At 41.9% G+C, this 24,487-nt stretch overlaps 1 protein-coding gene across 1 annotated transcript; it reads left to right on the forward strand.

Annotated features, from left to right (window-relative positions):
* The first annotated feature begins 199 nt into the window (after positions 1 to 199).
* On the forward strand, positions 200 to 20,375 carry LOC129586994 (atrial natriuretic peptide receptor 1-like). The gene is made up of 36 exons (XM_055480570.1): positions 200 to 1,145; positions 1,222 to 1,255; positions 1,330 to 1,367; positions 2,764 to 2,880; positions 3,433 to 3,580; positions 4,956 to 5,099; positions 6,765 to 6,850; positions 6,914 to 6,942; positions 6,999 to 7,191; positions 7,365 to 7,500; positions 8,238 to 8,329; positions 8,391 to 8,526; positions 8,586 to 8,623; positions 8,801 to 8,844; positions 8,911 to 9,028; positions 10,138 to 10,305; positions 10,359 to 10,463; positions 10,855 to 10,898; positions 10,968 to 10,995; positions 11,281 to 11,377; positions 11,521 to 11,595; positions 12,448 to 12,627; positions 15,041 to 15,146; positions 15,283 to 15,348; positions 15,945 to 16,094; positions 16,154 to 16,228; positions 16,618 to 16,666; positions 16,751 to 16,779; positions 16,881 to 16,923; positions 16,997 to 17,020; positions 17,147 to 17,174; positions 17,877 to 17,989; positions 18,478 to 18,533; positions 18,598 to 18,647; positions 18,840 to 18,931; positions 19,432 to 20,375. The coding sequence occupies exons 1-36, from the start codon at positions 927 to 929 to the stop codon at positions 19,741 to 19,743; spliced, it is 3,462 nt and encodes a 1,153-aa protein (XP_055336545.1). The 5' UTR covers positions 200 to 926; the 3' UTR covers positions 19,744 to 20,375.
* Positions 20,376 to 24,487: the final 4,112 nt, after the last annotated feature.

The raw sequence follows: 24,487 nt of genomic DNA on the forward strand, positions 1-24,487 counted from the left end.
TGTTAAGTAACTCATCCTAAACCGTGTCTTATTGTAAATGCTACTATTTTCGAAAAAAATGCAAACGCCTCGGGACGATGCGAAAGGCTGACAAAAACCAGGAGGACGGCTTTCAGCGGCGTTGCGCGTTACGCAACAACAACCGCCGCTGCCGCAGTGCAGTGCATATATCGGCTCGGTCCGGTCCATCCGGAGCGTCAAATTAGCGTTTTTACAGTTGTAAACCAGTGGCACAGATTTTTCCTGATAATTTGTAGCACATCACCGACTATTTTTATCCCTTTAATTATTCTGTAATTTTTCCTGCGATCATGCCCCTGTCACGTCAGCTGTAATCAAAGTCTCCGATTGCCGTTCATGTGAAAAAGCGCGGTCATTTACACTTTTTCTCATCCTTTTCCCTTCCTGAAACACGGTGTGTGTGTAATGTGTGTTGCCAGTGTGCGCCGTTTGCAGCAGTGTGTGTGATAAATGCCAACTACAGGCAATTTTGTGTGATGCGTCCTTTCGGTGTCTGCGCGTGTGGCATGGGCATTGCATGACTGAGGGGGTCTGTTTTTGGAAAGTTGCTGAGTTATACGTTATTTTTATGAAAGTGATACGTCGTCACAAACGGTGGAGAACGGCATCTAGTTGATGGCGGCGATAAGGCAGCGCTATGCGTCGCCGCCGTTGCGCAGCGAAGAAAAGCAGATGGACAGCATTTTCACTCGGATAATCGCGGCGATTGCTGCTGCTGCATAAGCCATGGATTTCTTCATTTCCCGGTGTACGGGACACTATTTGTTTAATTTGGGAAATCTGATCTGATACTTCCTGGAGCGCGGGGCCAGTATGCACTAATCATATTGCGCGTTGATCGCTTAATTTTCTCCCTGTCTCTTGCGTTGATTAATGTGACGCGCACACACGGCTGCCGTGACGGAATGTTGTTGTGTGGACGGGTGGTGTGGCTGTTGTGCGGTGTTGGTGTGTTGATGTTGGCCGCCGACAATGTGGGACACAAGCAGAATGTCACTATCGGACTGATTGTCCCCAATAATGACCGCTACGCCGCGTCCCTGCACCGCATTCTGCCCGTGGTGCGTCTGGCCATTGACAGGGTGCACGCGGTGCTCATGCCCAATTATTCCTTCAATGTCACGGTGCGGGAGGATTTTTTGCTACTTTTTCCTATTGATCGCGTCACTGTTGTTTTACGGTGTTTTCTTTATTTTTTAGTGGACGGATTTGAGTGATTGCTCGGCTACGTACGGTAAGCAAAAAATCAAACACCGTGAGAAAATAAATACAATGTGCTTTCTTTGAAAATTGAATAACGATTTGCAGGCCCGTTGAGCGCCGTCGATATGCGCGATAAAGTTCAGGTAAAGGCATTTGCAGTGATTATTATCGTTGTTGGCTCATTTGGGTGTTTGTTAGTGGCAACTTGTTGTTGATTAGAGATAACGGATAAATAATGGTATTAATTTCACAAACAATCATTTTTATAAATTTTACAAATATTATTTGGCACATTTCACAAATAGTTTAATGGGAATATTTATTTGTATACATTGGATGCTGTACATCAATTTTAAGCGATTATGGGTTCGCTAGTTGGAAAAAGGTTAATTTTATAAAACATTAAATAATTATAAAATTTTTTTTACGGTGTGCAAGGTTTTCGCAGTTATTGGTCTTTTGAATTTAACGCAGTTCGCTCTTTTTTTATAATTAATTTTATTGGTTTTTGCTCTATTTGCCAGAAATTATCGACGAATTGTTTAGTAGTTTACATTGGAATGAGCAAAAAAATTCCAAGGAGTCCATTTCAGATTGGTTTAGGTTTTTCATGGAAGATGAACTGTGTTGACATTTTGACTGGGTTGTTGAAATCTCGTAAGATGATAGCGAGGGCAAACATACAGTGAAGTGCCTGTAAAAGAGACAGACTCTCATCGGACAGACTCTCCGGTCGCAGTGTAATTTGTACGATTTATTGTGATCCCCCGGAAAAACTTTTGACACCATTGTTTAAGTTGGACTGAATTGCGTGATGTGGGGAAATTAGGCGCACTGGTTACGGTAATTATTCTAATGGCAACTCTCAGTGTTTGCGCTCTCAGCTGGTTACGAGTACTGCAGCGGAGGGGGTTCTTGCGGGAAGCAACGCAAACCACACAGTATAATAGCACCTCATGATTTTGGCGGTGAATGGCTGATCAGATGCGGCCAAGGGGAATTATCGATTTGCATTGATTTGCAGTGGAATTCCGTATGGATTTCAACTCAATAACTGATAACTAAATACAGCTGATTGTTATTGGCTTTTTCTTCCCGCTTTGCGCCTCGTTTAACAAAGCTTTATGAAATTTCCAGTTTTTGCTAATGGAACAGGTGAATGAAAAATTTGATTGGTTCGGTGTTTTGCACAATTTTAATTGACTTATTATTGTTAAATCTGGTCAATGAAAATCAGAAAGAATGTAATCGAATAATTTTGAGTGAATGATAGATTTCCGAGCACATGACATGTGTTTACGAACTGATAGAAAATTTGAAATTGAGAAAGACGGCACCGGACAAGTATCTTCTGAGCGAGAAACACTGTTTGTCTGCTAAGAATATGAAATGCGTTTTAAGAAATTTGCATGTTTGAGCTGCGTATTATCGCGCTGTACATACCGGTATCCCATGTTCTTGCACAATTTGACTGTTTATCGCAATTTTTATATTTTGCGTCTTCATAATATGATTTAAAGTTAATTTCTTGTGTTTCAGGTGTTTTTTGGACCGGTCTGCATCTATGACCTGGCGCCCGTTGTCCGATTTACCAATGCCAGCTGGGGCATTCCCATTTTGACCTCAAGTGGAAAAAGCTTAGTTTTCGACAACAAGGTATGCACTTTCCTGTTTACTCGATTTAGGCTAAGCCGATTACTTCCGTTTACTCGATTTTGAAAAAGATGCAGTTAAGTACGTAAATTCATAAGTTCTCCATTTAATGGAGTATAATATTCGTATGATTGTGTTTTAATTACTATAACTATTCTGATGATAAATTGATAGATAAGCCCATAAAAATATTTGCGCATGTTAAATTGATTTTGTTGAATTCTTAACCTTTTCCTACTAAAAAATGAAACTGAATTGTCCAATATTTCTGTGTATGCATATATACTGCGGATTCCTGCAGTGATTATACAGTGATGGATATTGAACTATCAAGTTAACGCGTAAGCATTTCTCGCTGAGATTCTTTGGCTAGTCCACTTATCGTGGCGTACTGCTGCAAAGGTGTCCTTGACTGGGCATGTTGGGGGGTGTAAAACGTCACATTAGATAGATACTCAAGTGGATGATTCCATTATTGACAGTAGGGTGTAATTTAAGAAGCGGGGCGATCGGGCGCAAAGAATTTTGTTTCTAGAAGCATGTTTATTTTTGCAGACCGAGTATGCGCTTATGACTCGCATGAATGGCTTTTACGGTCAGCTGGGTGACGTAATGACAGAAATCCTGCGCAAATTCAACTGGAATACAGTCGGACTCTTCTATTCGGATCTCATATCCGAGAAGAATCGTGGACATTCCGAATGTAAGTATCGCGATTGTATTTGGTTTGTTATCGCTTTCCACTTCCGCCTTTATGGTGGCTGCCGGGCTGGAAAATTATGTTCATATTTTGGCACAGGAAATTTTATTGGCTTTTTTATACGTAGCGTTGGATAAAAATGATGGTGCGGTCGTTAAATTTGAGTGGTGCAAACTGTGCTTGACTGCCGAGATCGATACTTGCGCTGCCGCTCATGGATTATTGCAAAAAATTCATTTTCCGGATAATTTCTAATTTAATTTCGGATAGCTTTTAATTTATCTGATTAAAAAGAACAGCAGAAGAACGAGTGTATATAGAAAATAGAAGAACAAAATTGTGCCAGTCAGAATTAAGGCTTTCCATGCGATCGGCATAAAATTGCGCGTTTCTTGCAGCCGATTCGGTCGCTTACTTATTTGTTGAGGGGTGCGTTTAGTCTTTAGAGATACGAGCACAAAAAGAAATTTTTGTAATTGCTACATTTATGCAACTGTTGATATTTACTTTTCACTGGGTTAGCGCAGCTTTTACTCCCTATTTGTTTGCGATTGGTTTCTTTGCATTGAAGCACAGACCCTTTTTAAAAGGAGAAGTGCGGCGGGGCAATTAATTCAGTTTGCGTTTGTTGAATGTTGACACAGCGTTATTATGTGGCGTGACAGGTAGCACGCTTGCAAGCCAATATTAGTTTGATTGACGGGAATCACATTAGTATTATTGATTGGGGGCTGCCTGCCATCCGACAAAAATGTCTTGCAAGTTTTGAGACTTAATAAATGGTCCAGAAAATATCTGTAAAATACACTCGAAAATATACTATATGTCTGACTCGAACATATCTGTAAAATAACAACTCTCACTGCCTTGTAATTTGTAAATAATTATTTATGTCTTTAATGTTCCTATAATGAATAACCAAATAGTTCTGTTCGCGTTCAGTAAACTATTTATTGATTTTATTCTATAATGGAACCGAAGTTACTACTTTGTAGTTTTAGTAATACGTATTTCGTATATGCCTTTGCATCCTTAAATTTATTGCTAATTTGTGAGCAAAATCTTTGTAGTTTAGTGCAAAATATAAGCAATCAGCGATTTGACCTTGTACAATGTATTTGAATTCTTTCTACAATAAATGAGCTTAACAGTGATCACTAGTTCGTATTTTCGGTTTGCTTTTTTAACAGACACACGTTTTTATGCTCTGTTACTGAGACAATCTGAGTAAGTGGACTGCGGTGATCGCGTCAATGTGATGACATGGTGCAGTGATATGGTCTCAATTTGTCATGGGAAAAATTTGTATTCCATTGTATTTGATCACTATTTTTGTTTGGTGAAACGATCGTTAACTTTATTTTTACTTTTTTTGCAGGTTACTTTTCCCAGGAGGCTTTTTTCTGGGCTATGAAGAGCAAGAAGATCTGGAATAAGCCGCCTTTTCAAAAGAGTTTCGATGAATCGGATCCCGACGTGAACTTCCGTCTCATGTTAGAGGATGTGACATTGCATGCACGCAGTAAGTGAAGCGGCAGTATCGGATTGAGCGGCAGCGCGGTGGCTGGTTTGTTTGTATACAAAAGTGCAGGATGTTTGGAATGTAGCCCGCTTAGAGACGTCACATTGCGTCTGTTTTTACCAAAAGACAACTGTCGTGACTGGGAAATTCAAACCCAGATGCGCCTGATGGCCCATGTCCCAGAGCAGGTCTCTCTGGTGTACTAAGTCGCGTTTTCCTTTGTGTTCCAATGGGATTACAAAGATACTCATGCGAATCAATACATATAATTACCCTGGATGGATTCTGTGTCCATAATACTGCAGCGGATAGGGTTGTTTTATCACGAAATCTTCTGGAAAAAAACTTCTTAGAAAATGGCTTCTCTAAAAATTAATTTCTTAACATTTTATCGTTGAGACTATAAGTTTATGTTTTTAAGAGTCATTCAAGGTTGTTGAATTTGATCCTAATTCTTCAAGAGGCAGATGGTTATGTTATATGACTTATATAATCTTTTTCATAGACACTTCCATAGATGCGTCGATAATATATTACAGCAATATGATTAGTGTTAATGATATGTCTATTGTCTACCTATTTTTAAACATACAATGAATTTTTATATTATTAGCTCATAGTAAGCATCTGTGCTGGAAAAGTTTAAATGATTTTAAATTTTGGAAATTAGTTCCGTCCGTTTTGATGCGAATGTGGATGAACTATTAGCAAGCGGGGTCTTCCACGGGAATTGATCTTCCCGGTGTTGTTGCGACATGTTATGCATGCATGGTTGCGTCGGTAACGATGATGTGGTGTGGCAGTTGATAGAGGTTGATGTTGACGCTTGAGGCATTGATTTAAGTCAGCGATCACTATCAATTAACAGCACACTATGCGGCTGTGGGCTGTGTTCATTAGGCAAAGGTCGGGATATGCCGTGGAGTCAGGATGTATTTCTCGGGGGAAATCTGTCGGCAAATCCTAATTTGAGGGCGTTGAGCTAGCTCGACGCTCTTTACGCGGCGCGCGCTCCTTGTCTTAGCCCGATTCGTCTAATGGAGACGTTTCGTTAACGGGCCAGCTGTAACAAGTTATAAATACCCCTTCGAGTTCGCGTAATTTACTTAGGCGGAAGCTCCGGTGTTAGAGACGGACTGCGATGCCGCCGTGACGGTGTCACTTTTAAGACGGGGTAGGCGCTTGAATACATGCTGGGTGAAAGGGCTTTAGGCCGGGATTAAGTGCCCCGGCGGGATGGCCGATCTTGATCTCTGTTTGGCAAAGGCCAAGGTTGATGATGATGTTAACACTACGCGGTTCGTGGTTGCCTAAAATCAACCAGCATGCTCGGGGCTTTTCATCGTTCTGCACTGCAAACTTATATCAGATAATATAAACTTATGATGAGATAATATGAAAACGTTTGGACTTTGGAGATACTCTGGTTGCGGACTTGCGGTGTGTAGACATATCCCGCAACACTTCATCAGTAGATGATGGAAAACACTGCAGAATGAAAAGCACGGCGGTGTCCTGATCTATCTGACGTTGCAGTTCATGTCGGTCATTTCGTTAAAAAAATTTTTTAACGGTAATTAGAGATGTATAAATACATATGTTATTAAATACCGTAAATTAACTGTGAAATGCTGTGATGGATTGAAGACATTATTTTTGTTGCAGTCATTACCATTTGCGCCTCCGCCAGAACCGTTCGGCGGCTTCTCCTGACAGCAGAGTCCATGGGCTTATTGGACTCAGGAGAATGGGTAGGAACCTGGAAAGCATCCCCCTTTAACGAGTGCATTTTACTTTTTTCATATTATTTTTAGGTGTTTATTAATATCGAGTTAGCGGCAAGGTTGGTACTGGTTTTATTGGTAGCTTTGGAAATTGTTTATCAGTATCGTTTGATAGCACCACTACGGATCAGAAGATCTGGGAGGATCCCATGGACGAGGGCAACAATACCCGAGCCCGGAAAGCCTTCGAGTCCGTGTTGACGGTGCGACCACGGACACCCACGACCGAACCATATCTCATGTTTTCCAACGACGTCAAGCGATTAACAAGACAGGAGTTTCCAGATTTCCGTGACCGCGATGCGCTGGTATGTTAATTATTAATTTATTATTATTCAACAGTACTAGCCTACTGCAAAAGTACATATTTAAAAATCATGAAAAAACCTTTATTGAGAATATTGAATATCACTCCGCTGTTTTGCTCATTTTTTCTTAGAAAATAATAGAATATATATATTTTTCACTGGTTCTTATGCAGGTTAATCCCGAAGCCGCATCGTTTTATGAAGCGCTGTTACTGTATGTGGCGGCTTTGAAAGAAGCGGTCAGCATGGGCTATTCAGCCAAGGATGGGAGAATTATTCACGAACTGATGAAGAATCGCACACTGCCAGGTACGAAAAACATGTGACCTCTAGACTGCAATTTTTTGCAAATAAGATAGCGGTGTTGCGGCTTCCGATCACGGACGATGATTCGTTCTGCAATAAAAATCCCGTTTTAATACCGTAAGCTTATTATGGTTCTCTGTCATGTGTGATTTATGGTGCGGTAGTGTTTTCATCCGACATATAATTTGATGGGCTTGTTTAGTGTGGCCGACATGGTCATGCTTTGTTCGGTGAATGTTGAGGTGAAGTAATTAAAAAGTATCCTACGAAAACAGCGTGACATTATTGTAGCTGAAGGCACTAATTAAATTGGCTAGTGACGTCACTCAGTTATGACAGCTATTTTTGCCACATGTCAGATGGGATTAACACTTATTATTGTGGGTAATAAATAGTTGTCAGGCTAGCGGAGCGCTGTTTCTAGAGCGCAGTCTTTAAGGCTTCTTTTCGCGTGTTACATTATTTAATCGAGATAATAAGTGTCTTAAAATTCAGAAAGTCTTCTCTTTAAAAATTAAAATTCCAGGACCGTATAAACCTGTCATGCGAAAAGGTTGTGACTGCTGTCGCCTACTTGAACAAGGAACAGATTTTTCTCCCAGTCATTTTATTCGAAAAGCAGAAAACTCGAGAAAATCTAGATTTAAAATAAAGGATTGTCGAGATATGTTTGCTAAAAAAGTACTTTGTGCTTTGTACGATGTTATCATTATACTGATGCGAAGTGTTCTCTCATGTAGGGATTGTTGGAAATTTCACTGTGGATTCTAACAACGATCGCCATGTGGACTATTCCATTTTGGATATGGAGCCAACGACAGGACTGCTAAAGGTGTTTGTCCCCGTAAAACCGGTACAGTTATTTGATTTTGATGCAGAATTTGGGGTTACAGGAGGTGGCTACGTATTGGGGCATGGAGAAGAAATATGCCGAAACCAAGGACGCTAAAATCCACTGGCCCGGTCCGGGAGGGCTGCCGCCTGCGGACACTCCGGAATGCGGTTTTGACGGATCCAAATGCCAGCCCGGTACAAGAAATAAATCTACGCAATTTTTGTTTCACTTTGTAATACGGGATTTTTCGTAGTTATCACGACATGGGGAATTGTGTCGATCGTTCTGTCGGTACGTACGAGTTTTGACCTCATGAAAAAAAATTCGTGTAATGAATTTTCCCATGCTGTATAAACTTGAGTTAACAAAACAAAATGGGCGCGAGTAATTTGCTTATTTTTAATCTTCTTCTGGAGAGATATGCAGAGTGCCGACTGGATGAACGAGAACGAAGTGTCTATTTTGCAGGTTGTGGTTATTGCTTTGCTGCTGGGACCATTTTTGATTTGGCGGTAAGGTTTGTTGTTTAATTTTCAATGGTGTCGTTGTGTCGGTAACGAATAACTGTTCTATTGTAGCCATTTCAAGAAAGAATCGGATATAGCTATGATGACCTGGCTGATTAAATACGATGAGTTGGACTGGGGGAATAAGGACGAAATGCGCCGCTCGGACAGTAAACAAAGCTTATTAAAGGTTTGCAAAAATTGCAGAATTAAACTGGCTGAACTGGAAAAAGCAAAAGTGAACCGGCAAAAAAGTGAAAAGTGAATTGGCTCAATCTTCAATTGCTCAATCGTGTACCGTGTACATAATTTTATTTGAGAATGCTGTGAAATTTAACGGTTTCGTGTGAGGTTGATCTTTTGGTGTCTGATGCTTTTCCAACACTAATTTTGAAGAGTGCCAACTGTCTGGTAAACCGCAATCTCACGCAGCTTGAGTTGTGTCTATATTTCCAAAATCATCATTGTTAACGTCCTCAGCAGTCTGCGTTTTACAAAAAATACAGATAAAATTTTTCCCCGGTTCGGTCCCCTCGCAAGCAGATAGATTTTTATGGAAGAAAAATTTAAATTTGATGAACGACTTAAGAAGTTACGCATTCTGCCACCGTGGATAGCAAATTCGAAGATAGCAACTGAATTGGAGAAAACAAAATTGTTATTCGTTTTTGTGCGAATTTTGTGGGTACATACCTAAGTTTCTTTCGGAGTGCTCCGGTAATTAGAGAAGATGGCATGTTGAAAATAATAAATTTAATCCTGAGTTGATATTTCTTTGCATGTTTGACATATTACTTTTTTACGCATACAAATTTACAAAATTTGATCTAAAATGAACAAGAAGATGGTGTGAGACAAAATAGCGATGGGTCGTTGTTGATGTGCTACGAAAAGGACAATAGTATTACGGCCAACTCCTGCGACCCGTCGAAGATTTGCTGTCATTGATGAATGAGCTGGCTACGGTATCGAGCCCATTTTACTTTGGGTAATTCCGAAATTGAGTCTTAACTGAATATAATAGATCTGTAAAAGCTTTCTTACTCTGATAGGGCTCGATCGAGGAAGTTGGTGAATACCATGAGAAATTTTTGGCTGTTTCAGTGTTGATAACGTCAATAATGCCCCGTGCCTGTGCGCCGTTTCCAGGTGCTTGTGTTTGTGAAATGACCTTGTTTGCGCTTGCATTCGGCAGTATTCTCACAGGTTATCGAAGTAATCTTCGTAAAAATAATTACGCTTATCGCGCTTCTCGGAGTTTTGGCAGCGGTTGATTATCTAGGTGGTAAATGATTGCAGGTGAAGGCCGATGACACCATGTCGGTGGATTCGCTGGCTATGGGAAAGTGTAAACAGATCTTCGCGCCAACTGCCACGTACAGGAAGCAGAAGCAGCTGTGTGCCGTAAAAAGACTCAACGAGCAGCATATTCCGCTATCGAGGCCGTTACTGATCGAATTTAAAATGGTCAGTTTTCTACCAAGTGGTACGTAAATCTTTTTTGTCACTCTCTTTTACAGGTTCAAGGTCTGCAGCATGAACATCTCGCGAGGTTTATTGGAGCCTGTTTTGATTCGGTCCCGCCATGTCTATTGTTTGAATACTGCCCGAAGGGCAGTCTTGAAGTACGCCTTGCATTACTTTGAAATACGTACTTATAACATTATTAATTTATTACAAAAACTTCTGTATCGTGTATTTGCATTTATCGGTTATTTTAAACAGTATCATTTCTAATTTTTAAACCATGCACGTATGCTCGTCTATTTATGTTGTCGGCGTAGTATAAGGGCGTTTGACACCCAGGTGTATTACTGACAAAATTCATTACTGTTGAATTTAAAGAAAATACTTGTAATGGGGAATAACCGCAGTGAAAACTCTTAATTATAGATTTTTTTGCATTGTGAAATCAGTATCTTGACCGATAATCGTTAAGAAATGCTGACTTGTCTTTTAATTTCCATTTGCTGACGAGCTGATTGATTTTGCTTCTAAACAGTTCTTTGTCTTTAGGACATATTGGAGAATGAGGAGATTCAGTTGGACTGGATGTTTCGGTTTGTTTGAATACCTGCAACCTGATACGTATGTAATATAACCGTGTAACATGTTTCCATCATTTGCAGGTATTCTTTGATGCATGATCTCACCAAGGTCAGTATCGCTTTTCGTTTATAAAGTGTGCTCGGTATTTTGTTTTATGTTTTTGATGTACTTTTAAACAAAGCCGGTGAATTTTTCTGATGGAAATTTGCTGAGATTTAATAATAGTACTCAAAAATTTCAAATTATATAACAATTTATTCGACAAGCATGAGATTGGCAGAATTTTCACTGAAAATCTTTGACATTTGTTTGATGTTGCACACTGATCGCTTGTTGCCCAGCCCCTTGACTGCCGTTTGTTCAGAATCAGCAAATTTTGATGTTTGTGGATAGGGCATGAATTACATTCACGGCAGTGAGCTACGCACCCACGGCAATCTAAAGAGCTCCAACTGTGTGGTGGATAGCCGGTTCGTCTTGAAGATAACCGGTTAGTTGTTGTTTGGCCGCGTTGCCCAATCTCCACTGATCACGTTAGCGGCTGGCAGGCAATCTTCCCATGATGGCGCTGGGGGAGCGCTTGGCCCACTTAGCCCTGATTGATGTATCAGCGTAATTGTGTTGCTCTTGCAGATTATGGGCCGCATTGTATGCGCGAGGCCGAGGAACCAGTGGAGAGTGATGTCGGCTCGCATGCCTATTGGAAAAGTAAGTTAAAACTTGACTTCCGCTCTTTTGCTACCGCTGTTCTCCTGTCTGCGATGCTGTGCAAGGATCGCTGGTCGGAAGGAGACAAATAGTCAGCAACAGCATGCCGTTTTTTTGACAAACACGGTACAAGCAGGGAGGATTTTTTGCAAAATCATCAGAATGCGGTATCCCGTTGTAGCGTTCTCATGTGCAATCTGTAGAGTGGGGGATTACGTACACTGTTGATAACTGTAGTGTGTGGGCTCGCTCAAAGAACATTGAAAAAATGCCATTTCCTATTGCATAAATCTCACATCGCATAAAACTCTGCACAATAAGAGCATAGCCTTGGCTGGATTTCAAAATTACTTTTTGTCGGAACTTTTGGTGTTATTTTTACTGTGGTTTTTTTAAATTGGTACAAACTTGGGAGATATAATTCCATCAAAGATATTTGCTAGCAGTTAATACAGGATTCTGTTAACCTAAGTACTATATAAATTCTTGATAAAACATGAGGCAATAGCGGCTGGATTAGACAGGTAGTTAAGCTGTTTGTCGTAATGCACCTGGTTGCAGGAATTACCGAACCAGTACAGGAATTGAAAAATTAAAGAAACTTGAAATCGACGAAATGGTCTAAGTTAACTTTTTGACGGTGTTATCCAGAACAAGTACCATGCGACCGGTTACGTTGTTTTTACCTTGTTTTTGCTGTTTTGTAATGCATATTTTGTGCAATCATCCATCCAGTGGATGGGTGGACTCCATGTAGACTTTAGAGTATACTCTGTAGAGGGTATCCCTGCTGCCAAGCGGAACCATCTCGCTCACCACTTTACGTTGTCTGATCGAGATGTATTTTGACAGAGAAACTGTGGACGGCACCGGAACTGTTACGGCAGCGCCGTCCCAACCATTCCGGTACACAGAAGGGCGATGTGTACAGTTTCGCCATCATCGCCCAGGAGATCATCTACCGCAATGGACCCTTCTACATCAGCGACACCGATACAACCGCCGGCCGGACACCAACCAATGATCCCAAGGGTACGTCGAGAACGCCTGAATTGGGTGCGGTAGTCATTGACTCATTGTTGATAACTTGCTAGTCAGTAAGTAATGTATCAAACTTCGGCGGGAGGAGCGATCGATACAGGGGCGGGGTGAGAGTGGGGAAAAGCAGTGGAAGAGATGGATGGTGGGAGAAAGTATGGGTTTAGATGGATGGAGTTGAACGCGGATAGTGGCAGATGTGTTGCATGGGGCTTTTTTTGTTCACGTTTTGCTGGTAGCGTGAAAGCAGTGTGTGCATTCCCGCATTGGTCATTAATTTTCTGATGTCTGTCGTCTAAGTTAACGCTGTTTTTGGAATTTATGGATACGTTGCCGGAGCATTCAGCACGTAAGTGGTGTTTGAGTTTTCAGCTTTCGATCGTTTGATGATGAGAGTTTTTGCGAAGAATAAGGATTTTGTTGCATGTTTTCTCGATTGATAATTATCTTACCTGCTCCGTTGCAGAATATAAAATTTTTGATGTTGGGATTCGGTGTGAAAAGGGTGCGATCGGGTGCCCCAACTTTGCTTGTTCAGGCTAAAATACAATGATTGTAGTGTTGTGGATACGATTTTCCATGACTGCGTCTGCAGTGAATATCCGTGAAGCTGATTTTGTTACTCTAGTACGAGGAGAAAGCTAATATCTTCGGTAGCGCGTTCAAATTCCTGAGACTCTTCGAACACTGTGGCACTGACTGTGCGCATGCACGATTTGACTAAACAGTCAACCGTAGGAGGTTGCCAGTCTCCGTTTAGCTAGAACGGTGTTGATTGGCGCACCTATCCACGGCGGACGGTCAAGTTAAGAGGATTGACAGCCTTCTTCGGTTGGCTGTTAAAGTCAAATGTGCATGAGCCAAGTGTTCGAAATGACTCGGGATTTTGACTGCGCTACCGAAGATATTAGCTTTCTCCTCGTATATTCGCTAGTCTCCTAAGTTGTGTATGTATTGGAAGTAGATTTTTTTAGTTTGCGATGTGCGTGGTGTAAATATGGCAGTATTCTTCGTGCTTAAGGTAAACCTTTTTTTTATACAGCTCTTTCTGCTATACGTGTGCATACTTTACATAGTACACACTGCAGTTAAAATAGTTGATATCTCGTTAGAAAAGGTAAGATATAGCTGCTTTAAAGGGGGAATCCACAAAGTTGGCGGAACATTTTATCGCTTTTATCAGCCAGTTTTGAAAATCTTGTTCCAAATGTAGTGATTTGTATAGATATCCACAGTTTCAGGTAGCATCGGTCTTTTCGAAACGCTTTAGAAAAAGTTAAACTAGTTCATATTTGTTAGCAATGTGAAAAGACATATTATATGCGCAGGCCGTGTTTCGGATTTGGATTTATTTTAAGCGTTTTTTTACGGCTGAAGGGAGTGTGCCGGTTTTATTGTCGGATGGCACGGCTCGGTATATACAGATACAGTGCCCTCCGTGAATGAAGGAGTAGCCGTGTTTGCCCACGAGTGGCAAACACGCGCGCCCTTATATTCCGTACAGATTTTGTTTATTTTGATGTATGGGAGTATTACAGCCTGGCCAAACATTGACAAATGACACTGGCCTGTCGGGCGCTGGGGGGATTTGAAATATGAGCTTGGTAATGATTTTTTTCCGGTCTGTAGTGCCTGGTGTGTGTTCCGGTAAAAGGTGCTTGATGCAATTAAAGCTCATAAATCACCATTTATTCTCCTTCCTCTACACCGGAAATGGCTATCTGCGAGTTGGCTGCATGTATGGTTATTGATTACGTTTGGGTGGCGTGTGATTTGTTTAGATTGTTGGTTCTGTATGGAATGGTTTATTTACTGGGATTGTGTGTAGGTGCGAAAGTTAGGATTAGTTTCGTGTACTTCTTATGCGATACATACTGCTTAGTCACTTGTCATTTCGTTTTTTATCCTACTACTATTATTTTTGGCGGTTCTAGGTTTTTCCTGAAACTTTTAATGTAATTATTTTTATGTTTTTGTTCTTGCGCTTGAATTGAAATGATTTATGGGTTGTATACGGTTTTGTTTTTTATTCTTTTTAATTCAGTTTGCTTTCTTCTGCTGTACCGCAGTAGTATCTATACTCGATAAAACGCAGCAGAACCACTCCATGCGCGTTTACTGTTGTGTTACTAGGGTAGTGTTTTGTCAAACATTTTGGCGCCGAATAAAACAGTTTATTGTGTATATTCCATTTGCATACGCGGATCTTGTTGTTTATGATAAATGTCCAACGCATAATGTACGTTCGTTTCAGAAGTTGCATTAACGTGTAAGGTATTAGAGTGAATGCCTCTGAATTAATTATTAGCGCATGATAAGAATGCTTCGGCTCTTAATGCAGCCGGAAAACGGATAAAGTTGGCGTTGGGATAATGATTACATTATGGTCATGGGCTGTGTATTGCAGAGATAATTGACAAAGTGATTCAAGTTCAGCCGATTCCCTTTCGTCCCACCCTGGAGTCGTTTGCCGTGGAGGACCAGTCGCTGGTGTCGATGATTGAAAAAGCCTGGTAATTTTGTCCCATTTTTTTGCGCCGACTGGCATTTATTCTGGGGATTATTCAAATCCATCGGGGGGATTGACGTGCGCGTTATTATTGTGCTGTAACAGTGTGACTATATGTCTGTATGTGACTGTTGTGGCAGGAGTGAAGATCCCAATGTCAGACCGGATTTCAATTCACTTAGGACCATCATCCGCCGGCTCAATAGGTTAGTTAACTGTTAGTGGCTGTTTTCGGTAGAAAGTGACAACTGATTATTACGGTTAGGGGAAAAAACGTTTTTGAACGCTGTCGGGATTATTGGAAAATTTCCGGCTATGCTGTTATTTGCATCTTACTAATATACCGATATAGACATTATACTAGGGTAGGATGCTGGATTTTATGCTTTAATTTAAATACGCTTATTAATTGTTCCTAAATAATCCAGATATTCGAAAATTAGTCTAACTAATTGGTAATATTTTACTGGCAAGATGAAGAAGCATTGGAGGGTACGAACTATGAAACGATCGAATTAAGTGCTGCTTTGGTTATGATTTGTAGCGCGTTGTAGAGCGATGGCGTTTTGTCAAGTCGTCGGTGGTAGGACTGCTTTAGAAAATCGCAGCCAGTAAAATGTTGATCTCGTTGTTGTGAACGCAAATTCGCATACGATCTCTATTTTTCTACCAAATGGAAGCTTCAGTTTTGCAATTTTAAATAAACACTAGCGGGAACATAATCGGGTTGTGCAGCGGGTTGGATTTTCCTGATGATAATAGCATAGTGCTTGTCGTTCACTAACAAATATTCGAATTCCAGAGACAATGAAAGCGGAAACATCCTGGACAACTTATTAAAGCGCATGGAACAGTATGCCAATAATCTGGAGAGCCTGGTGGCCGAACGCACAGCAGATTACCTGGAACAAAAACGAAAAGCGGAAGAGTTACTTTATCAGCTGTTACCGGCGTTAGTGACATTTTTTGGCAAAATTTGTTAGTCCTATGCTGATGATGTCTTTTCTACAGGCAGGTTGCTGGTCAGCTAATCAAGGGCCAACCGGTCAAGGCCGAATCGTACGATTCGGTTACCATTTATTTCAGGTAAACGAAACTTATACTTCTTCAGATGTTGACAACTTCACATTTTACTTCCGTAGTATCCAGTGTAGTATCCTAATGAATAATGGCTTAACAAAAATTTCTGTTTTTGTAAACTGACATGTATTTCATTTGGCATGGAATTGTGGGTTACCGTTGATCGTTTAGTTTGTCATTTTTCTGTCGGTACTTCGGGTTGAAGAAGCCAGTTGTGATGTTTACTCGTATCACGTATGTAATACTTGTACGTCAAAGCATTTACTCACTTCACTGGTGCTAGAACGTAGTGAAATGGCACGTAATTCAATGCCCATGACGGTTCGTTTTCGAAATGCTCATAAAGCACGGTTTCAGGAGGTCACGTATGAGTAAATCCAAGATTTTTGTTACAGTGATATTGTCGGTTTTACGACACTATCGGCATTAAGTACTCCAATGCAGGTAAGCATCCGTTTCTTCCTCCACGTAATTTGCTACAACTGAATCCCGTTAACACGATTGACCAGTGTTCATTATTGGATTTAGGTCGTGAACTTCCTAAACGATCTGTACACGTAAGTGTGTCCTTGAGTGGGACGGATCGATTAATTGCCGCTATCCCGTGTCGGCAGCAATTGCATTGTATAATCCCGCGGTCTGTCTGTGTTCTTTGTAGATGCTTTGATGCCATTACGATGGGTTTTGATGTGTACAAAGTGGTAAGTCAAGTGGAGTGGCTTGTAGCCGGTTTAAGATTGTGCTGTGCTGATCGATAAAATGTGTATGTTGTAGGAAACCATTGGTGACGCTTATGTGGTAAGGATATTCTAATCTGATTCCGTTGACGCGCGCTTGTCCTGCCCTAACCGGGACAGGCCGTATAATGGCGGCTTAATGGAGCTCTACGCTTTTTTATCTTATTCTGTCCGTTTTTGCCTGCAGGTCGTTAGTGGACTGCCACTGCGTAACGGTAAGTGAATTTTGGCTAATGATCCATTCGGGGATGGGACAGAATTGCGCCGCTTCGTACGTGGCTAATCGTACCAACTGTGACGCAGTGTAGAAGAAAACTTCGAAGCCGGAGAAACTGGCACGAAAAGCAGTTAACAAAATTTTTCGTAAGAATTTTTCATTTTGACTCTCTCTGAGGACCTTCAATTTTGCAAACACATGAATTTTCAAAATTTGTTTACCGCATTCAGTTCTCTTAATCCGTTTTTTTGGGATTGAAGTGGTATTATATAGCGAGTTTTCTTTTAAGTTGTAGGCTGGGAGTTTTATTTGAGTAATAATGGCGTAAATGGTACCGTACTTTAATTTAGAAATTATCTGATTTTAAAAATAAATCTAATTTAATTTTAAAAATTTTAAAACAATTTCTGTTTGAAGCAACGAATTATACATGTTTTGTTTGGTTTTCCGCTGAACTCCACCGGTTTCTGCATTGTAGTGTGCAGGTGTTTAGGAACTTACAATTAGGAAGTACATATTGCGTAGCTTTGATAATCACTGTAGTGCAATGGCAGTTATAACGCCCTCTTTAGCGATGTGAAAATCTACTGAAACTTTTGAAAAGGTATTTGTTCAGGCCGTGTACTCCCCTTTTTTTTATAACATTGCTTGGAGGAGCTGGCTTAAGTGTCTTTCTGATGGTATATTATTGTGTTTGTAGGAGATCTCCATGCGCGGGAAATTGCCCGAATGTCGCTCAGTATTATCGAAAAAGTGAAAAAGTTCGAGATTCGCCATCGACCGAATGATCAGCTGCGTGTTCGGATTGGCATGGTGAGTGTTGTGGCCATCCCACGATCACGACATTTTTACTGCAGTTTTATGCACTTTACACAAGGTCGTATTGTCCGATTTTTTTCTATTTCCCTTGTGCGTTATATGGTCAGGCTATAAATAACACGACGATCCAGGGTGGGTGATTGAATTTTCCCGAGAATTTGGTTCGACTTAGCACGAATAACGTTAAAGTTTATCGTTTGTTACGTTACATGGCGGTGTACGTGAACCGAAATTTATGTATGCCGGTAGGAGCTGGATTAACAAACAATATTTGGCACTTTTATTTAAAATAATTATGATTTCAAGTTTAATTTCGAGCTACATAGGTACGTAGTTTTGAATTCAAAAAATAAACGTCTGTGATACTGTACACTCTGTATTTAAATGCAGCATGTACCATTTTATCGCACTTTTATTTGTTTTTAATTGCAAATCTGCGAAAGTGAAAGAAGTAAGATTGATGATTGTTTTGCCCATTGCAGCATACTGGCCCGGTTGTTGCTGGAGTCGTCGGATTAAAAATGCCGAGATATTGTTTGTAAGTGGAAATTGCGATCGACGTTGCTGGGTTATTTTATTATTCATGATGTGCTCCTGATTAGATTCGGCGATACTGTTAACACGGCGTCACGCATGGAAAGCAACAGTCTACGTAAGTGATGCAAGGATGCTATAACCGGGCTTTTATTCTCACTTTGCGACCTTCAGCGGCTTTGTTAACCCCATAAAGCAGCCCCCTCAGTGGCAAAGTTAACCGCTGTTCTTTTCTTACGACGATATTGCATAGTGCCTCTTCGGGCGTGATTCTCGTCAACTCATGTGAATCGCTGCTCTCTTTCTGTAGCTCTTCGAATTCACTGCAGTGAAGCGTGTCGGAATGTCTTGGTTAAGTTCGGCAGTTTCGATCTGGAACTGCGCGGGGAACTGGACGTGAAGGTCAGTTTTGCCCTAGAATTTATCGCCAGTTTGTTCATGAACACTGTTTACAGAATTCACTTATGCAACAAACAAAATGGTGTCTTCAATGGTTAAAATTTTGTACCATTTTAAATACTTTATACACTATATACACAGATTTAAAAAAGTTTGACATTAGCTGTCGATATTCATGTTATCGATATTCATGTTATCACTGTGAGAGATAACGTAGTGCGACGGCTTAATCGCTTTTCCTCCGCGATATATGGGGCAAAATTACCGCAATTGAAGTTCGAAAAAGTGAAAAACACATGAAAAGGCAAATTGCTGTTGTCTATCTTTAATTTAGAAATGATTATTTTTAGGTTTTTATACTTCATTATTTTTTCTTCTAGTTAGTATGGTTGCTTAACGGTATTAGATATTAGAAAATCTCCATGCAGATGAAGATTACTTGTTGCTACATTACACGAACAACGTCGTGCGACGTGCGGTGCGACGGTTGACGATTCTTGCAGGGAAAAGGTCAAATGGTGACCTACTGGCTGAACGGCGAGCATCCCGCCCAGCCGGCGCTGACGGCCAACGCGCCCCTATCTGATCCTCTTGATCTCAAGCGTACGGTCAGCGCGTCGCGGTTGGCCAGCCACACGACGGTGCTGCCGACGGTGTCAGCGCCGCTGTTGCAGAATGCCGCGGGGGATCCGCACCGCGGCCTCATCATGGTCAACGGACCCAAGCTGACCCTCATCGACCACGCGGTGCGGGAGGATGCCGGTGATGCAGTGGGAGCAGTCCAAAGAGACCATCCGCTGATTGACGACGACTGACACAACCGATTTCATGCGGGCCTGGATTTCTTATTAATTTTGTTGTTTTTCTCTCTTTACTTTTCTTAATTCACAGAGTTTATGATCTTGCTTGAATTTGGCTTTTATGAAGTGGGGTTTTTAAGAAGCGTTAGTGCTACCTCTGGTGGAATGCGATTTTTTGGGGGTTTTTTGTTGTGATGTTGGGATTTTTTTTCGTGACAGAGTATTATTGCGATGAATTATTAGGAACTGATGTTCAATGGTTGGAGTGGGTTAATTCGGTGCATCGGACAATTTTGCGATGGGAGGAAGGTGTTTGATTGATTTTAGCATGGTAGAAAAAACCCGCTTCATTATATTGATGCGCTGTATTAATGAAGTATGTAGCACTGGGAGTGCTTACTTGGCGGCGTTGGCCGAAGTGATTCTGTGCGACCGAACTCCCGCTGAAGTGATCGGACGCGATTGTTCTCACATCGGGGTGGAAAGTTCCCATGCGCTGGCATTAAGAATGTACAGTACATGGTACAAGTACTTGTACGTACGTGATGTCTGCCTGACTGACAGTGAACTGCCGCGCATATCTGTACTGTGCTTTGATCGTGTGCGTTTTGCTTATTTTTGCGATCAGCGAAAAGCCACTTTTTCTGTATGGCCTCAATCGTATCTCACATAGGCTTGCTTTGTAGAGAAAAAAATCTAAAACTTTTTAATGTTTTTGAATAAATCGAAAGAAAAAGATTTCTATTCCAAAAAGCAGGAATGATGGGAATATACGTCCCACAATAGGGTCTACGAGGAACCGCATTTTTAGCCGTGCCAGCCCGAATATGAGCCGATCTCCACTGCATACTTAAAGCATGGGGCCAGCCACAGAAACTCGTGTGCGGTAGCCCTAATGTCTTAATCATCGTGACAGACGATTTTAGCTCATGTTCTGTGGCTTCCCAAAATTCTAAAAAGATGTAACAAGCTAGACAACTCAAAATTTTTGAAAGTATGTATCAAGTTTTATCAGTTTAAGCAAGGCAGACAGGCTAAATGCAAGTTTATCAGTATGCCGTTTGCCAGGGAACCTAACGTACAAAACACCAGATTTCATAGTTCGCACTTATTTCAAGACCCGGAGTTTCCCGGGGAGATTTTCATCATTTCAAAAGATAAATGCAACAGAACAGCAACTTCTGTATAGTGCGACTGGGTCTACAACGTTTATAGTGGCTCAATGTAGTTGTGAGCGATGGCTGCACTGGCGTTCACCCTCACGACCATGGCGCTACGCTGCGGATGACGTGACTGTGTTGTGTCTCTTCTGATTGGCTGATGGCTAAAGCCGTTCATTGTTTGCACCCAAGTGGGTGGCGCTTAGCGCGGCTGAGACCGTGATGGATTTGGCTCTCCGATCAGTGTTGTTCAGTCAGTTGATCAGTCACTAATAAAGTTTGCTTATGCTAGTGGATGCCGTGTGCTGCACATTTATCCAGTTCTCATAGCATAGCACGCTACACGAGATCCTGTCAGTCTGGATCATCGTCCTAGATTCATCCTGAGTCCACGGTAATATGGTAGCAGAGCCGTGACCGACGGTTTCTGATTTGAGTTGGTTATCTGTTTGGCGAACGGCCACATTCAACTGTTTGGCGAACGGCCATATTGATCTGGATCGATATCGATCACATTGCACCAGTAAGGCACTGGTTTTCCTCATCTGAACGAGCAAGGCGCACCTCATCGATCGGATTGCCAGCGTCAACGGCAGCATTGACTCGAGTATCTCCTGTAGGAGAACTCGTCTTGTGCTTCAAGTCAGACGGCAGGCGGCTACGGTGTGAGTTTCTCCTGTCGGAGAACTTGTGCTGTTTCCTCTGCTAGGCAGCGGGTTCCTCTTTAGAGGTCGAGGCTGTCGGGCACAAGAGCCGAGAAGCCACAAGTTGGCAGCACCGAAGGAGGTGCCAAGATCAGTTTCAAACGCGCTCCATCAAACTGGTTGTAGAGCGACCTGCTGGTTGGCCTGACAAGCCCAGCAGAAGGCTGAATAGGTCGGGCAGGAAGGCGCCACAACCGTACGGAATACGGCTGCGCGGAATCGGTGTGTGGAGAAGGAAATTAGATCATTGGGATCATCTTTTTACGGAAACGGAACGGTAACAGATAAAACACCGTTATTAATTATTGGATTAGGTGAGGCGGAAAAAGCGCAATTCTCATGGGTCTGTACTGAGCCGAGCTAGACATAGGCGGAGTTTTGCACACGGAGCGCAAGTCTGGCCGTTGATCTGTGACGTCAGGCCAGTCAGAAAATTTTAACAGACGCACGTGATTGGTCAGTTTTCTGAGCTCTGATTGATCAAAATTTTAACTGGTAAAATTAAGCTAAAACTATCTCATAACGAGCTGATAAGCAGCGCAAACGAACTTTTTTCATCATAACTGACCTAATCTCAGTTAAAAGAAGTTGATTATAATCGAAACGAGTTTACCGAAAAGTGGCCACATCTGAGATCGATCAGATCGAGATCATCAGGCGACCTGTGACCTTTGATCAGATTAGATAATGACCTCTACCGAGATCGTTCATTTGAACTGGATACGGATACGAACTCCAAACGAGCTTTTTAGCAGTTTAAGTGATATCAGCAGCTGAATGAAGTTATTTCTGAGGTGAACCTCTCGATCTTTTTATCAAAAAAGTGACGTTTAGAAACGAACTTGATCGTAAATTATCATATGAAAAGTAATCTTCAGGAACTCGAACGACCTCATTATAATGTGTGTGTGAGCAACATTAACAGGTGCGTCTGAGTTATCCGATCGACAATGGAAAAAGACATCACCGAACCGAAATCTAATAGCAGTCAAGGAAGCCGAGGCTCCCGCGGATCTCAGCAAGGTGCACTCGATCCGTATAAGAGGGACCTTATCTCATACACACGACCAGTTGAACATGGTCGGAGTACTCGAGCTCCTAAAGCCTTTGTGAGGAAGGACTTACGAGGCTCGGACATGACATACCAGAAAGCACTCGAAGCAGTATCAGCTCAGGAGAGCTCCAGCGATGATCAGAAGCGAACTCCCGCGTCTGCGGCGGGAGGTAGTGAGGTGAACCAGGAGGTCACCAAAGAAGGAACGAGCTCAGCACGAGCTATGGAAATGGACCTGACATCACAGAACGATGTAGCAGCCAGCCCTGCTATATCTGAGCAGGATAAGAACGTGAGCCTGGCTAAACCGGACCTTAATGAAAAGCCGAAAGTCACAGAAGAAGATCTCAACGAACTTAAGTTGGATGAGCTCTCAATAGGTGATGAGACCTCAGCCGAGGATCTCTTCGAGATCCCAATGGCATTTGATGAGGTGATGCGAGACCAGAAGTTCAACCGCGGAAACAAAAAATCGTACTTCACCGACGACGACGTTACTATAAACATGTCGTTCAGAACTGCAATCAAGGAAGCTGATCGAGCACAAGGATTAACGCCGTTTACAGACATCCCCGAAAGTCTGATTGAACGAAATCAGACAGGAAAAATCGTCAACGTGCGCTCACCATCTCCGAACAGCCCGACTTCTAACTTGAAAAAACGTGTTAGAGAGCTGGAGGTCTCCCTGGAGGAAAAAGAATGTCAGATTCTCCAGAAGAAACAGGAATATCAGAACAGGTTGGGCTCTCTCGAAACTCGTATATTCGAGATGGAGCAACAGCAGAGCATTTTGGAAAACATGGCCACAGATTGGAAGATTCGATATGAACGACAAAAGGAACTCGCAGAAGAATCAGTAAAAGTCGCTGATGACAGAGATATGGAAGGATATATGTATCCTTCGCTTTCGTGATTTGTTCCGCCACGTGATTCACCTTCTGCTACAATTGAGTGTACTCTTCGGCTGCGGATCTCAGCTGATCTCTCCATTTGATCGCTTCATCTTCATTTGACATCGCGGTCGTTGTCATTGCGATTAACTCGGTATTGAGTCGTATAGCCTCTTGTATATGCTGGTGAACTTTTTGCTGCCATCCTTTGTCCTTTCGTTCCAGCGCTGGAACCACTGTGTCCAGGCGGAGAGCCTCCTGCTCCCATTTTAGGCCTTGTTCAGCCGCTTTTTGACCAGCTTTTGTGAGTACCTTACTCTCTTCCGCCACTTTTTTAATATCATTTTTCAATAGTTCCGCTTCAGTGGCTGTGAGATTTCTCAGGTCCTTTGCCACCTGGACGGCATCATCAGCTCGTTTCTGATGATCTTTCGATTCTTTTTGAAGGTTTCAATAATCTCATCTTGTTGCTTCAGATCCTTCCTGAGCTTGAATACCTCCGTTGTGATGGTTGTCAATTTATGTGTGACTTCAGCCAGATTAGTCGCATACTCATTTCGTTTCGCTTCTGCATTATCTGCCTTTTTACGCAGTTCATCACATTGATCCTTCAGTTCAGCGATGTGTCGTGATCTTTCGGCAGACCCTTCTGACAGACTCTCATTTAGATCGTTTTCTGCACGATGTGAAGGACGTACAGGAACAATCGCTGAAACTCCAGAATCATTTGCAAAAGGTTAAACAGGAGAGGGAACAATTGAAGACAGAGAAAGAGGAGCTCACCCTCAGAGTAAAACGTCTCGAAGATGAGAACAAGAAGCTCCAGATAACAAACAATTCAACAAACATAAAGATGAGCAACTGCTGCAATTCGGTGTGAAAAAAGACTCAACCGAATCACCCCCTCCCAGTTACAGTAAGGCACGTGAAACGGGCGGCAGCTTCCACTTT

The sequence above is a fragment of the Paramacrobiotus metropolitanus genome, unplaced genomic scaffold (genome assembly GCF_019649055.1).
Source record: "Paramacrobiotus metropolitanus isolate TYO unplaced genomic scaffold, Prichtersi_v1.0 Parri_scaffold0000023, whole genome shotgun sequence".
NCBI lineage: Eukaryota > Metazoa > Tardigrada > Eutardigrada > Parachela > Macrobiotidae > Paramacrobiotus > Paramacrobiotus metropolitanus.